At 43.2% G+C, this 16,273-nt stretch overlaps 1 protein-coding gene across 2 annotated transcripts in view; it reads right to left on the reverse strand.

Annotated features, from left to right (window-relative positions):
- SHTN1 (shootin 1) overlaps positions 1-16,273 on the reverse strand; it is a 229,468-nt gene that overhangs the window by 151,352 nt on the left and 61,843 nt on the right. For both annotated transcript variants that reach the window (XM_033943623.1, XM_033943621.1), the window contains exon 4: positions 7,587-7,681. In XM_033943623.1, coding sequence (XP_033799514.1) covers positions 7,587-7,681 — 95 coding nt within the window. The remainder of the gene's footprint in view (positions 1-7,586; positions 7,682-16,273) is intronic.

Here is a 16,273-nt window from a genome sequence, read left to right on the forward strand (position 1 = left end):
ATGAATGTATGCAACAGGGCACCCTTTGTCCTCACAGCTTTTTTTTTTTATTATTAGCAGAGGCTTTTGTGGGTGGTAGATGGAAATGGGCCAGGACTGTCAGGACTGGCTGAAAAGAGGCAAAGTGTTGCTCTTACATCGGGAAATATTATTCACTTGAAAACTATTAATAATGGCTGAACTTCAGTTGAGGCAGTCCGGGTAGCAAGGGCATTAACCTAAGCCCACTGTGCCTGAAATTAGGATTTTCAGTCTTAAAGCAGCCGTGTGTGAATATGGTGAAAGCCTAGATCCTGCAGGTTCTGAAGGATAAAGTAGTAATATTTTTTAGAAGTACAGCAGACTCTCAGTTAACCGGCATCCATGGGGATTAATAGATGCCACATAAATGTAGTTTCTGGTTGCTTGAGAGTTGCTATTAAAAACAGGCCTAACTAATACTAAACCCTAGGGTTACCAGACGTTGGTTTCCGCAGACATGTTCTCCTTTTCGAGGACATATCTGGGGGTCCGGACGGCTTTTCAAAATTCGGCACTTTGTCCGGATTTTGAAAAGCTTCCCTCAAAACCGCGTCGGGAAGGGGAACCCGCGCCACGCATGCACAACACAGTGACATCACGCACGTGTGACATCATTGTGTTGCGTCCGCGCATGCATGGGTGCTGTCTGGAGGCGGGGCTGGGGGCCATACCATAAACTGTTCCAGACAAACTACCAGACACGTGGCAGGCAAAGCGTGGGCGTACGCAGGTGTGGCAGGTCAAGTTTACATTTCTGCCAGAAATTGATTTTATTTTTATTTAAAGTATTACAGTATTTTTTTGATTTTTTTTTTCTGGTGGCTTGAATTCCAGTTAACAGAGAGTCCGCTGTAATTTAAACGCCCTCCTTCTTGGCTCCCTCTCACTTTATCCAACAAGAAACTCATGTCCCACAAAATGGACACTGGAAAATTTTAAGAATGAAATTGAGAGAACTGGCAGCCATGTCTACACTGAAGTCCTCCAAATTGTTTGTAAAGCAATTTTCCAACTGGTCTTGAGAAATGCAAGAATGAACAATCTTGTGAGGAGTCATCTGGGTAACTCGTTCAAAATTGAGTTGAGAGGAGGCACTGCCATTCCATACCATCCAGCACTGCTCAAAACTGGGGGGGGTGATGGGATATACTCCCCATCACCAGGATTCTCAGACCTGAAGAAGAAATCTATAGTAGGAAGCTGTTATCAGAAGACCCGGGAAGAGAACGCCGAAGGAGCTCATTTGCATATGGACATTGCAAAGATACCTGGGAGCTTACTACTCACCACGAGGGGAAAGGGGGTTTGAAAACAAGGAAAGGGAGAGGGTGCGGCCAAGGACTTTGCCCTGTGGGGGCCAGAATGGAGGTAACCTGAGTAACCGAAAGTGACCAATGTTGACCAGACTAACCAAAGAGGCAGATCACCACAAGCTCATAATCGAGGCCAATTTACTAAAGTTAGGCATCTCTTATAGAATTTCCCCTTAAGTGATGATATTGGGCACCAGAACTTATACCTACTGAAATCAGGTGTAATGCCTGGTACCAAATTTGGCAAATAGCATCCCCCCCCCAGTATTTTATAACACTGTGCACAAATTTTCGGAAAGCCCCTAGTCTGCCCATGTACTTCCCATGGCCCACCCCTCCCCCCTTTTTTTAACATCATGTTTATTAACTGCAATGTGTCAAGCATATATGTACACTGTATATACTCAAATATAAACCAGATTTGGGGGCAAAAATCATGGCCCAAAATATAGGGGTCTCTGTTTATATTCAAGTCCCATCCAGCCTCCCCCCCCTCCCTAGACTCAATGGGCCTCTCTATTGCCCTAGTGTTCCAGTGGTACAGGGAACTGGAGCCAGAACAATCCCTCCCTCTCTCCCTCCCTTCCCTTCCCTTCCCCATCGTATTCTGTCTGCCTGCTCACCCAGCTTATCCTGGTCTCATTGCAGGCCTACTTTACTGCTGCAGCGATGAACTGGGGCAGAAGCAATTCTTCTACACTGCTGCCCATGGAGTGTCTGTAGTAAAAAATGGATGCTGCAAGACTCGCAGCTGGATCGCTCCTGCCCCGGCTCACCACTGGACCACCAGGGTAGTAAAGTAGAACTCCTAACTCCCACTCACTATAAAATTGCCTATGTCCATCCTACCTCTGCACTGGTCTCCTCCAACCCCACCCCCACCCAATACGTACTGTCTGTCCAAATTACACTGTAAGCTCTTCTGAGAAGGACCATTTATTAGATGTTGAATGTAAAGCGCTGTGTATGTTTTTCAAGTTTATTTAAAATTTGATTTTAACGCTTATTGGCATTTCTAAGCATTGTACATTAATAAAATGGGATACAATTAAGTACACACGACAAACTCAGAGAGGCCTAAATAAACTTACAAAAGAAACATGAGGAAAGGGGGAGAACTACAATATTTACAGTACAGCAAAAAAGACAATTAAGGATTGAGTAAAGGGTAGGGAAATGTAAAAAAGAATTGCTAAAAAAGGGGATTTTCCTTATTTGTATTTCCTTAGGATTATTATTTTTTTTAATTGACTGAGTTTTTAGTCAAAAATATCAAATGCATCCTTGTAAAGAAAGGTTTTGAAGGAGCCTTTAAACCTATATACTAGGGTCTCTTCCCTGAGATAGAGGGGTAAGGCGTTTCAGAGTTGGGGATCTCTGTCATTCTCATAGTAACATAGTAGATGACGTCAGATAAAGACCCGAATGGTCCATCCAGTCTGCCCAACTTGATTCAATTTAAATTTTTTAAATTTTTCTTCTTAGCTATTTCTGGGCAAGAATCCAAAGCTTTACCCGGTACTGTGCTTGGGTTCCAACTGCCGAAATCTCAGTCAAAACCGACTCCAGCCCATCTACACCCTCCCAGCCATTGAAGCCCTCTCCAGCCCATCCTTCCCCAAACGGCCATATACAGACACAGACCATGCAAGTCTGCCCAGTACTGGCCTTAGTTCAATTTTTAATATTATTTTCTGATTCTAGATCCTTTGTTTCATCCCACGCTTCTTTGAACTCAGTCACAGTTTTACTCTCCTCCACCTCTCTCGGGAGCACATTCCAGGCATCCACCACCCTCTCCGTAAAGTAGAACTTTCTAACATTGCCCCTGAATCTACCACCCCTCAACCTCAAATTATGTCCTCTGGTTTTACCATTTTCCTTTCTCTGGAAAAGATTTTGTTCTACGTTAATACCCTTCAAGTATTTGAACGTCTGAATCATATCTCCCCTGTCCCTCCTTTCCTCTAGGGTATACATATTCAGGGCTTCCAGTCTCTCCTCATACGTCTTCTGCCGCAAGCCTCCTATCATTTTCGTCGCCCTCCTCTGGACCGCTTCAAGTCTTCTTATTTTTTATTTTTTTGTAACTCTTTATTAGTTTTCAATTATTAGCAGTGCAATACAGTGAATTTAAACATAAACAAATCAAACAAAAGCACTTTAAATATACAAATATTTTGAAAACAAACATTTTCACCCCCCTCTCCTCCCCTTGACTAATGAAAATAGAACCACATGTATAATTTCAATAAATTAGATACAATGAATAATAATCTTTAAGGATGGAATTTTTTATAGTAGGTGCTGTTCATTTGACCTTAATGATCTATAGAAATGATAAATAGTTGTAGCAGTAGTAGGAATTGCTCCTGCCCCGGTACTTGAATACAAGCCATCGGTTTATCTACAATGGTTTATATATTTAAGTTAACATCTGTCGTTCTTTTTTGTCTCCTATTGTACATATTTTAACATTAATGTTGCTGTGCTTTACCCATATTGGTTTGCAACTGTTGGAATGAAAGCGCGGATGTGGACGCATTGTGGGTTGTTACGCAAAGGGTTATGGGTTTTGGTTTGGGCAGGCGACTTCCCCTTTTGGGTTGATCGCTTTAGGATTCGGGTGCAACTTGTTAGAGGATAGTGAGTGCAAAGCTAAATTTGGTGCCAATCTGGAATTGGCTCATTCGTCATTCGTCAATTGGCTCATTCGTCATTCGTCAATTGGCTCATTCGTCATTCGTCAATTGGCTCATTCGTCATTCGTCAATTGGCTCATTCGTCATTCGTCAATTTGCTCATTCGTCATTCGTCAATTGGCTCATTCGTCATTCGTCAATTGGACGATGAGACAAGACCACATCTTGTCTCATCGTCCAATTTTAGATGCTATATCTAGAATCCAGGGGATTACCTTTCATCACAGCACCGTGATCAGGTACCATGCAAAACAGTTAAGCGACCCCTGCCCCTCCCCCCCAAAAAATATTTGAAAGTCGTTTTGCCTAGCAGAGATAGTTATTATTTACTTCAAAAGAAAGTAATTGGTGCAACAGGAGAAGAGAACGTAGTTGTTTTAGAAGACGTCTCAGATATTAATTTGACCCAATTTTTGGAAACTTTCCAGGATTTCAAGCAGAGGGCTATTCTTCTAGTTACATTCATAAGTGAACTTGATTATTTTAGGATTCTGAGGGCTTGTTTAAAAAAAAAAAAAAAAAAAAAAAGAGAAATTCCGGGGCCAGAAATGACAGATTTTTCCAGAAGTGGCTAGATCAAAGAAAGGTAAAAAAAAAATCCCTGGATTTCAAATGTAAAATTCTGGCCTTGGGAGCCTCATTTTTCCTAAAATTTCTGTGTACATGTATTATTACACATCAGAATGTATAATACGTTTATTTTCACCCAGGTTATTTGGAGTAATTTCTGCATAATAAGTCAAGAACTTGATAGACCTTAGAAGGTGTAATGTGAAGATCAGGTTAAGAAAACAGTAGCATTATTGTCACAATGTAATAGAAACATGATGGCAGATAAAGGCCAAATGGCCCATCCAGTCTACCCATCTGCAGTAACAATTATCTCTTCCTCTCTCTAAGAGATCCCATGTGCCTATCCCAGGCTTTCTTGAATTCAGACACAGTTTCTATCTCCACCACCTCTACCAGGAGACTGTTCCATGCATCTACCACCCTTTTTGTAAAAAAGTATTAACTTAGATTACTCCGGAGCCTATCACCACTTAACTTCATCCTATACACTCTCATTCAAATGAAAGAGACTCAACTCATGAGCCTTTAAGCCATGTAGGTATTTGAATATCCTATCAAGTCTCCCTTTCCCACCTTTCCTCCAAAGTATACAGATTGAGATCTTTAAGTCTGGCCTTATATGCCTTATGACGAAAACCACATACCATTTTAGTAGCCTTCCTCTGGACTGACTCCATCCTTTTTATATCTTTTTGAAGGTGTGGCCTCCAGAATTGTACACAATATTCTAAATGAGATCTCACCAGTCTTATACAGGGGCATTAATACCTTCTTTTTCCTACTAGCCATACCTCTCCCTATGCAACCTAGCATCCTTCCAGCTTTCGCCGTCACCTTTTCAACCTGTTTGGCCACCTTAAGATCATCGCATGCAATCACACCCAAGTCCCGCTCTTCTGTCATGCACATAAGTTCTTCACCCCCTAAACTGTACCATTCCTTCAGGTTTTTGCAACCCAAACGCATGATCTTGCATTTCTTAGCATTAAACGTTAGCTGCCAAGTTTCAGACCATTCTTCAAGCTTCGCCAGGTCTTTCTACATGTTATTCACATCATCTGGTGTGTCTACTCTCTTGCAGATATTGGTACCATCCGCAAAGAGGCAAATCTTACCCAACAGCCCTTCAGCAATATCACTTATGAGAATGTTAAAAAGAAAAGGCCCAAGAACAGAACCTTGAGGCACACCACTGGTAATATCCCCTTCCTCAGAGCGATCTCCATTGACCATTCTGGGGAAAGGAATGGCAGCTAAAAGTTCATGATTTGTCCATATTCCTTGTAGTTTTCTTTGAACTTTCCAATTAATCTTTTGTATTTGTTCTTCTTGAACTTCAGTATGGGAAATTTGTTTCATGTTTTGAAACAATTATAAATGAAGTTAAAAAAAAAATTCACGGCTAACATATTCAAATGAACACGACTTCATGCCAGTCTGATTTCCGCAGCCTCCAAAGAAATGCACGTTTTTGGAAACAAAGCACCAGCATGGTTAGTGAAATTTGGGTCAAAATTGCTGCAAACCCATTTTCCTGATGAAGTGGCTTGAATGCAATTTTACACAACGCCCTCTCCTCCACTCCCCCGTTCAAAAGAAAAAAAAAACCAAACAAACCACGTTAACGCAGAGATAAAAACACTCTTTAATAATAATAATAATGCACTTCTGATGAGGCAAAATACAGAAAATTACATACTTGGTAAATTCACCAACCTAGAAGCAATCAACAGACCACGGAAGGTCACCTTCCATTTGCCCTCTGCTTGTTTCTATAAACAATCAAGTGTATGTAATGCTTTCATCGAGTTCCTCATCCGATTCCATATACACAAACATTCCATTATTCTTTTATGCCACACACATTAGATAATTCTGGACCTGTATGCCATTTTGTAAATACATATTACAGAGGACTGTGTTTAGAAAAGGCTTTCCTTTCATTCAGTACCTGTAATAGAACAAAGTGGCACAAGTTTTTAAAGAAATGCAAAGAGGCACAAGTTTTTAAAGAAATGCAGAGCTGCTTAAATTAACATTTTCTTTTATATTTCAAAGAAGGCAGAAAATAAAGGAAACCAAAACACACAATGGTAAGAAAACCTGCTTCTCTCTTTCTTTTAAACCTTCACTGGCTTCCGGTCTATCTCAGGATTCACTTTAAATGTGCATGTATTACTTTTAAAATTCTATATGGTATCTTCATCCCTCTTGGCCCTTTATTATGGAATGGTTAGAGATTCTCCTATGCAAGAGGCTCCCAACAATTCAAACTCTCCCTTCCTTCAGTGAAAGGAATCGAAGGAGTCAAGAATTTCAGTCAATCCTTGGTTTTCAAATTTTCTCAACTATGGAACGAACTTCCTCTTATTTGCTTTTTCGTAAATCTTTAAAAACGATTTTATTTGCCAAACACTTCTGAATCCAGTCATATTATTATTTTCTGATTGTTACTTTTTTCAGTATTTTTTAGTTGCTGTTAACCGAGTCGAGCTCCTTTCTGGCTGAAGACCCGGTATACAAAGTTTATTATTATTATTAGGCTTATTAGGTTTTTTTATATACCGCCTATCAAGGTTATCTAAGCGGTTTTACAATCAGGTACTCAAGCATTTTCCCTCTCTGTCCCAGTGGGCTCACAATCTATCTAATGTACCTGGGGCTATGGAGGATTAAGTGACTTGCCCAGGGTCACAAGGAGCAGCGCTGGATTTGAACCCACAACCCCAGGGTGCTGAGGCTGTAGCTCCAACCACTGTGCCACAAAAATATCCTCCCAATTTCCCTAAAACTTAACTCCCCACTCACCCCCACCATTTCTAAAACAAGACACAACCTAAACAGGGCAGATTTATCAAAAGGTGTCTCCTGGTCATACAAACTGGAAGGAAATTATTTGCTTTGCATCGTTCCCTCTCCTTCCCAAGTCACAAACATAACTTAAGAACAGAATGAAAAGACTTAAATCACTACATACCTTCAATGCCAAGGCTTCGGCGCTTTCACGACAAGTCTTTTCTATTTCAAGATGATTCTGCATGAAGTTTACTTCCTCAATGACCATGTGAGATACTGGGAAAAAAAAAGTGTCTGTTTTAATAGAGGATTTTTTTTTTAAGTCAATCATCCTTTCCCCTCCTCGGTCTACTCATTCCACAGTCCTGTACTTGGAGGCTCCCATGCACTAGTGATTTTTTCCAACTCAATGTTGGCCAGAAGGGCATAATTCTTTAGGCATTCAAATAAAAAACACTTTCAAAATACAAGAGCAGAAACTCCCAATTACCCCCCTAACTGGTAAAAGTGATCATAAAGCAACTATCTGATACATCAATTATCATTTAAGAGTGTGCACTTTACTGTAAATAAAATTTCAGTCCTGAGAATTTGCATCGTATGGTTTCACAAAAAAACCTCAAGATTAAACCCTTCCAATGGGAAACAGAACTGGTTCTAAAGATCTCCTAAAGAGTAAGCACTTTAAAAATGAGAAATCTGTCTAGCTCAGTCATTTCACGCCTCGATAGTCTTATTTTTACACACCACCATTTCCTGAAATATATTTTTGAAATATGGAGAATATGGCCTATTCATATTGCCCAGGGGCTAAAATAAATTTGCATGACTTGCTGCGGATAGGCAGATTGGATTTATCTGCCGTCATATTTCAATGCACTTATCCCGACACAGTCCATGTTTTGTAATTTACTGCCTTTCATTTCATGTTTCCATTGCACACGCTGCAACCAACAGGCACCAGGTGTTATCTTCATGACTGGTCAATGACGTCTAGTCATAATTTGTTGGGTGGAAATTAGGAGGCAATAATGAACCAGGGAGAGCAACGCTAGATACACTAGAGCAAACAGTTGAAATGAATTCCATGATCAAATGGATGAGATGGGAGAGTGTGGTGCAGTGGTTAAAGCTGCAGCCTCAGCACCCTCAGGTTGTGGGTTCAAATCCCCTGCACTGCTCCCTGTGACCCTGGGCAAGTCACTTAATCCCCCCATTACCTCAGGTACATTATATAGGTTGTGAGCCCACCGGGACAGACAGGGAAAAAGGCTTGAGCACCTGAATAAATTCATGTAAATCGTTCTGAGCTGTGAAAAGTTTCTGTCTCTGGTAACCGGAGTTGATATTGTGATATCACAATGCCTCATTCCACCAATAAGAGCCAATCATCAGTGATGTCACAATGGCTTCATTGTTCTATACTTGGCTCACTTTTGCTACACTTTGATTTCTAGAATGGTGCAGTGGTTAAAGCTACAGCCTCAGCACCATGAGGTTATGGGTTCAAACCCCCTGTACTGCTCCTTGTGACCTTGGGCAAGTCACTTAATCCCTTTTTACAAGACCATGCAAGAGGTTTTTAGCGCCGGCCAACTTGCTGAATGCTCTGCACTGCTCCGACAGTCATAACGTTCCTATGAGCGTCGGAACAGCGCAGAGCATTCAGCACGACGACCAGCACTAAAAAACTCTTGTGTGGTTTTGTAAAAGGGGGGGGGGTTGTTAATCCCCCCCATTGCCCCAGGTACATTAGATAGATCGTGAGCCCACCGGGACCAGACAGGGACAAATGCTTGAGTAGCTGAATAAATTCATGTAAACTGTTCTGAGCTCCCCTGGGAGAAAAGTATAGAAAATTGAATAAATCAATCCAAGTTGTATGTTATTTCATCAGTCGCTGGAATTTCTGCAAATAGCGGCCCTTTTATTAAGTGCGTTAACAAGGTGGCAACCATTAGGGGGTATGCATAGCATGTTCCCTGGAGCTCCTGTACAGAAATTAACGTGCTTAGCATGGACACTCTTACATTTACATTTATCTATAGTTGTAACACTGCAAATTCTGTACTGGACAGGTCTAACTGGTTTACAGTCTAAGAAAGAGATTCGTCGGAAAAGAACGCCAGTTTGAAGATAGGAAAATGGCATACAACTCATTCAGCATGAAAAGTGGAGTAGAAGGCAAGAGATTTGGAGGGCAGTCTAAAAATGGATTCTACCCGATAGGAAATAGAAACATAGAAATAGACGGCAGATAAGGGCCCACGGCCCATCTAGTCTGCCCACCTTAATGTCCCTCCCCTACCTTTGCCCTGTGAATAGATCCCATTTGGCCTTAAAATCAGGCACGCTGCTGGCCTCAATCACCTGTAGTGGAAGACTATTCCAGCGATCAACCACTCTTTCAGTGAAAAAGAATTTCCTGGTGTCACCTCGTAGTTTCCCGCCCCTGATTTTCAACGGATGCCCTCTTGTTGTCGTGGGACCCTTGAAAAAGAAGATATCTTCCTCCGCCTCGATGCGGCCCGTAAGATACTTGAACGTCTCGATCATGTCCCCCCTCTCTCTGCGCTCCTCGAGCGAGTATAGCTGTAATTTGTCAAGCCGTTTTTCGTATGGTAGATCCTTGAGTCCCGAGACCATCCGGGTGGCCATTCTTTGCACCGACTCCAGTCTCAGCACATCCTTGCGATAATGCGGCCTCCAGAATTGCACACAGTATTCCAGGTGGGGCCTCACCATGGATCTATACAATGGCATAATGACTGACGAAACCCCTTCGTATGCAGCCCATGATTTGTCTTGTCTTGGACGAAGCCTGCTCCACTTGATTGGCAGTGGACGCCACGTAAAGCCGAATCTCATTCGTTCAGCACATCAAGTGGAGTGATAAAGAGTTAGGGGCTCAATTTTGTGGAAGATGACTCTGCATGGGTGGACTGGCTATGGTGTGGGTAGGAAGGCTTGTGTGAACAGCCATGTCTTGAGGGCAACTTTAAATCCCTTAAAAGAGGGGATATTATGAATAGAGAGGGAGAGACCATTCCAGGCTCAGTTACGTGTGGACTCAAGTTGTGCTTGCTGTGGACCTGGTAGGATTAGGAGGAAATTGTTCTGGGAGTGTAAGAGACGGCCCGGATTGCAGGGGATGGCAAGATAAGTAAGTCTGGGGTTACGAGCCAATAGGTTTTGAAAGTCAGTAGGAGAACGTAGGAACTCCTATTTTCCTGCACAAGTGACAATGTGTGGGTGCACCTTGTGCTAACGGCAGTAGGTTTATTCTTGCCCGTTCTCTGCCCAGACTCTACGTAGTTCCCCCCCCCCCAAGACAAAATGTACTTAAAGGGTTAATTAGCATGCGCTGTTAAACCACCATGGTAGCAGTTCACATGCAACCATTTCTGCGTTAAGGGCCTGATTCTAGAAACAGCACCGCAAGTCAGGTGGTGGAAGGTGCTTAACAATTGCTTTAATTGGTTTTAATTGGCGTGGTAATTGACGGAGCCATTAAAAACCTATTTAAAAAGTAGGCACCGGTAGACACAAGGTGTCCTAATTGTGTCTAAGGAGGGTCAAAGGAGGCATGGTCAGGGGCAGAGATAACCTTAAGCACCGTTAGCCGCTATTCTCAAAAGAACTTACCCGTCTGAAATGTAGGCCTGTAAAACCCTGGCCTACATGGCGCCGTTACCGCCATTCTGCAAATGGTGCCTAAGCGTCACTGATATGCGGATGGCTCTGTTTTTGTATGTGGCTGCCGATTTAGGTGATCTTTATAGAATCTGGCCCTAACTGCTTAATACACGTCAGTAAAAGGGAAAATCACCAACAAAATGAGCAAAGAATAATGTAAATAATGTTCAGTGGACTCACAAGAGAAAACTATAAAAATTATAAAAAAGGATGTAAAAAAAAAAAAATCCATTATACACAGCCAAGTCACACAATATCACCCCATCTGCCCTGACCCAAAAGACAGAGATAAACACCTAAGGATCCCGACTAAATCCTTCAAACAAAAAGGATACAACCCTAAAATAGTCTCATCCCTTACAACACCCAGAGAAAGCACAGTTACTTACCTGTATCAGGTGTTATCCAGGGACAGCAAGCATATATTCTCACAGATGTGCGACGTCATTCATGAAGCCCGGTATGCAGGGCAGGATTAATTCTTCGAGGGCCTCTAGGCACACAAGTACACTGAACACCTCCCCCCCCCCCGGCCTTGCCCTGTCCCTGCCCCACCCCCTTTTATCTGTTTTCTTATTTACTTCTTTATTTCCACTTGTATCTCTTTCTTTTTTTAAATTCAAAACGAAGAAAGATTAGCATATCAGTGCATAGTTTTTCTTCTATGCAACCCCCAAACATCTCTGAACAAATTCCCCTTCCTTCCCTTCCCACCTACTTACCTCTGAACCCTTTCCATACATATATAAAAGTGGTCAAATATATTGTAAAGCAGAAATATTATCCGAAATATAAGTCTATATTAATAACCATGTTTACAACACCTCACACTACGTCAACCAAATATGTATGTATGTATAAACAACCAAATTTGTAACTCCTCTAGTACGTTCCACTCCATGTATGTTAACTTGTAACCAGTGGCATACCTAGCATATGTGACACCCGGGGCCCATCATTTTTTGGCATCCCCCATCTGTACGAAAAATATGATTTTTAGTAACAAGCCACACGTCACACATGAGTACCTAGGAAAAGGCAGCATCTTACATATTGCAGTGAGCAGTACATCAATACACCCATTGTAAAACTAAACAAGCCAGACTAGTACAGATCAATCCTACACCGTCAATCCTAACAGAAAACTATGTCTTTCGAACACACAGAACACAGAAAACACCTTCGCCTAGTATGGAATATGTCATCACAAACTAACCCCTCACTCTTTTACAAAACTAGTGTGGATTTTAGCCACGGTGGTAACAGCTATACAGGCAAACTGGGTAAATCCCTTCTCTTCAGAATCACAGGTCTTTGGAATGACCTTACTACCCCGCTGCGGAACCTGGGCTCCCTCCAATTATTCCGCAAGCAACTGAAAACCTGGCTTTTCACTAAAATGTAATTCTATCCCACCTTACTCTTCTCTTCTATATATAAGTTCATGTAAACCTTTTTTTTTCCTTCTCTTCCTATATTTTAAGTTCTTGTAAACCGTGCCGAGCTCCACATTCGTGGAGATGATGCGGTATATAAACTTAAGGTTTAGTTTAGTTTAGCTCTGACGCTCATAGAATTCTGAGCATCAGAGCTGCTACCACTACGTCTGGCGCTAAAAAAAGCTCCACAGTTTTGTAAAAGGTGGGATAAAATAGAAATACATAGACAAAGGTTAAAATTGAATCAGCAAGAAGCTGGACTCTGCATACAATGCAACACCACAGAAACAGTGACACATGTCTCCTAAAGCAATAAATAAATAGAAAATTTTTGTTCTACCTTTGTCTTCTCTGGTTTCTGCTTTCTTCATCCTCTCATTCAATTCCTTCCATCCACTGTCTCTCTTCTCCCTGCATCTTCCATTTGCTCTGTTACTGTGCCTCTCCCTTTCTCCCCCCTTCCAAATTGGTCTGGCACCCATCTTCTTCCCTCTGCTCCCCCAATAGTCTGGCATCTCTGTCTTCTTCCCTGCCAGCGTCTTCTCCCCACTCTCTCTTCCCCATGTCCTTTCAGCATCCTCCCCACGTGCTTTCAGTGTCCTTCTCCCCCCTTTGTCTTCCCCATGTGCTTTCAGCGTCCTTCTCCCCCCCTGTCTTCCCCTTGTGCTTTCAGCGTCCTTCTCCCCCTCTGTCTTCCCCATGTGCTTTCAGCGTCCTTCTCCCCCCACCTCTGTCTTCCCCATGTGCTTTCAGCGTCCTTCTCCTCCCTCTGTTTTACCCATTTCCCTTCAGCGTCTTTTCCTCTCCACCCCACCTTTCCTCCCTTTCTCCCTCCCTGCCCCTTACCTTCGTGGTGCTTTCTCCCCCCCCCCCGGACATCAGGCCCGGTCCGACAAACGTCCCTACCCTGTGGCCGGCGACATCTAAACTGCCTTCGTACAGCAGCCGGCTGCTGTATGGCTGCCGTAAAGGTCCTCTCTGATGCAACTTACGGTTGCATCAGAGATGACCTTTACAGCAGCCACACGCAACTCCAGCTGCTGTAAGAAGGTAATTTAGACTTGCGGCCACGAAGGTAAGGGGCAGGGAGGGAGAAAGGGAGCTGTTTCAAATTCACCGCTGAATTTTCTGGACCTGGCCAGCTGTGCACCCCCCCCCTAAGCCTGCACCTGGGGTGGACCGCCCCCTGCCCTCGCTCCCCCCCTTGGTACACCACTGCTTGTAACGAAACAACAAGGCAAGCAGTCCACCAAACAATCCAAAATGAATCAAAAGAAGATTGGTAGAAAAAAAGGAGATTCAAATCAGGTTTATTCAAGGTGCTTCCAAGAACCATGCCCGATGCATTTCGTCAAACAAGGCTAGTCAACGCTAACAGAAAACCATGTCTTTCATACACAGAACAGAAATAACACCCTCACCCAGTATGGAATAAGTAATCACAAACAAAAAATAGAAATATGTAGATAAAGGTTAAACTGAACCGCCAAGAAGCCAAACTGCAAACAGTGAAACACCACAGAAACAATGACATATAGCCCCCTAATACTTTGCAAAATATAAATATAGCAGATGTAAATTTGAAGAAATTGATACATTTTGATCACTATTGAAAATAAAATCATTTTTCCTACCTTTGTTGTCTGGTGATTTCCTTCTGACTGTGCATCCTTTCTTTCTTCCTCTCCTCCAGACCTCATCCCAACCAACATCTCTCTCTATCCCTCCTTGAGTCCAACTTTTTCTTCCTCTCTCCCTGTCCCTTCTTTCTTTCTCTCCCTGCCTCCTCTTTCTTTCTTTCTCTCCCTGCCCCCTCTTTCTTTCTCTCTCCCTGCCCCCTCTTTCTTTCTTTCAGGCTTTCTTTCTTCCTGCTCCTCCCCTTTCTTTCTCCTCTCCGCTGCTGCTGCTAATTTCGCCAAGCCACCGCCCTCAATTTCCTCCTGCTTCCCTGACGCGATGGGCCCACAAGCCTTTCTGCCCAACATCAAATCTGACATCGGAGAGGAAGTTCTGAGCCAGACAATCGCTGCCTGGTTGGCCCGGAACTTCAGAATTGACGTTGGGGGGAGGGGGGGAGGAAGAAGAAGGCTTGTGGGCCCGCCACGTCGGGGATGCAGGGGGAAAGCAGACGATCATCGCAGCTCAAAAGAGAAGGCAAGGGCCCGGGGCAGCTGCTCTCCTTGCTTCCCCCTAACACCGGCTCTGCCTTGGGGGGGAAAGATGAGGCGTTCTGACAGTACAGGGGGAGGAGGAGGCGAGGCGAGGCAAGAAATTACTTCTCTCCTGCAGCCAAAATTGTCCTTTTCAAAGGGACCCCGACACGGCGGTTGCCCCAAAATTTTCCCTCTGCCACTTCCCATTTCCGACAGGGCAGATCGCGGCAGAGGGAATACTTTGGAGCAGCCGCCGGCAGCTTGTGAGAACAGCTGCCGTGTCGGGGCCCCTCTGAAAAGGACAATGTAGGAGTTCAATCAAGAAGTTTGGACCGCGGGGCCCACTGGATTTGTTGGGCCCAGGGCAGATGCCCTGTTTGTTCCCCCCTAACGCCAGCCCTAGGGCCCCCCTGACAATTCCGGGCACATGCCTTCTGGGTCTATCCTTTAATCCGGCCCTGCCGGTACGGACAGTGCTAAAGAGTACTGTCACTTTAAGCTTTTAGTGAAGCTTCGACACTGCCTGCACCACATACACGCGAGTGTCTTCCCACTCAACGCTGGTTCGTGATGTTGTCAGTTTTTCATTTTCCACGAAGTGAAGACGACATATTTGGATTTCATCCAGCTGAGTTTGCCTTCCTACTTCAAGTTTTATTTTATTCTTATCACTATTTTCTTTCTAAGTTAGCGTCTTAGGCTGGTTACTTCGTATAAAAAGGTTTTCCTGTTTCTAACTTCGGGCCTAGTGACCCTTTTCTGCCTTTAGCCTTACCGATGGCATCGACAGTTTTCTGGTAAAACTTTCACTCGACCCTTTGTTCCCACCTTGTCTTCAACAGTTTTTCCTGGCTGCGGTAGTTTTTCTCTGTTGTATTCTTTTTCTGTCTGGAAATACTCCTGATATTCCAGGGCTTAAAAAAAATACTAATAAATCACATATATATTAGGTCTGGAAATTGGTTACCCTCTTCAAGCTGTTCAGACTCGTTATTTTTTCCTTCGGAACCGATCCCGTTTTTTGTTAAATTTGATACAGTATAATCTCATTATAACAGACTTCAAGGGACTTGGAAAAACGGTTCGTTATATCCAGAGTTGCATTTTTTTTTAAAAAACTTTATTTAGGTCAACTTGAAACAACGTACAATCAATGAACAACAGTCACTGCACAAGCATATCAGCAACATCAAGAACAAAACTCAGCAAAACATTGGTATGGCACGAAATGATTGCAAAACCAGAACACTAAAAGATGTTCTAAAGCAGGGGTGTCCAACCTGCGGCCCAAGGGCCACATGTGGCCCCGTGAAGTATTTTGTGCGGCCCCAGTCGAGGGCGATGCAGTGTTTTCCTCTGCTGCCTCCGAGTGTTTACCTTCTTGCCGGCTCCCTCCTCTGTCTTGCTGCAGCGTTTGCATGTTTGTGCTGTCCCAGAAACATTTTTTTGGGACAATGCGGCCCAGGGAAGCCAAAAGGTTGGACACCCCTGTTCTAAAGCATTATGTCGTACTGTACTGGAAAGAAAAATACTCTGTCATTTTCTTCTGGGCTGCATTTTGATACTATATCACCGGCATG

The sequence above is a fragment of the Geotrypetes seraphini genome, chromosome 4, assembly GCF_902459505.1.
Source record: "Geotrypetes seraphini chromosome 4, aGeoSer1.1, whole genome shotgun sequence".
NCBI lineage: Eukaryota > Metazoa > Chordata > Amphibia > Gymnophiona > Dermophiidae > Geotrypetes > Geotrypetes seraphini.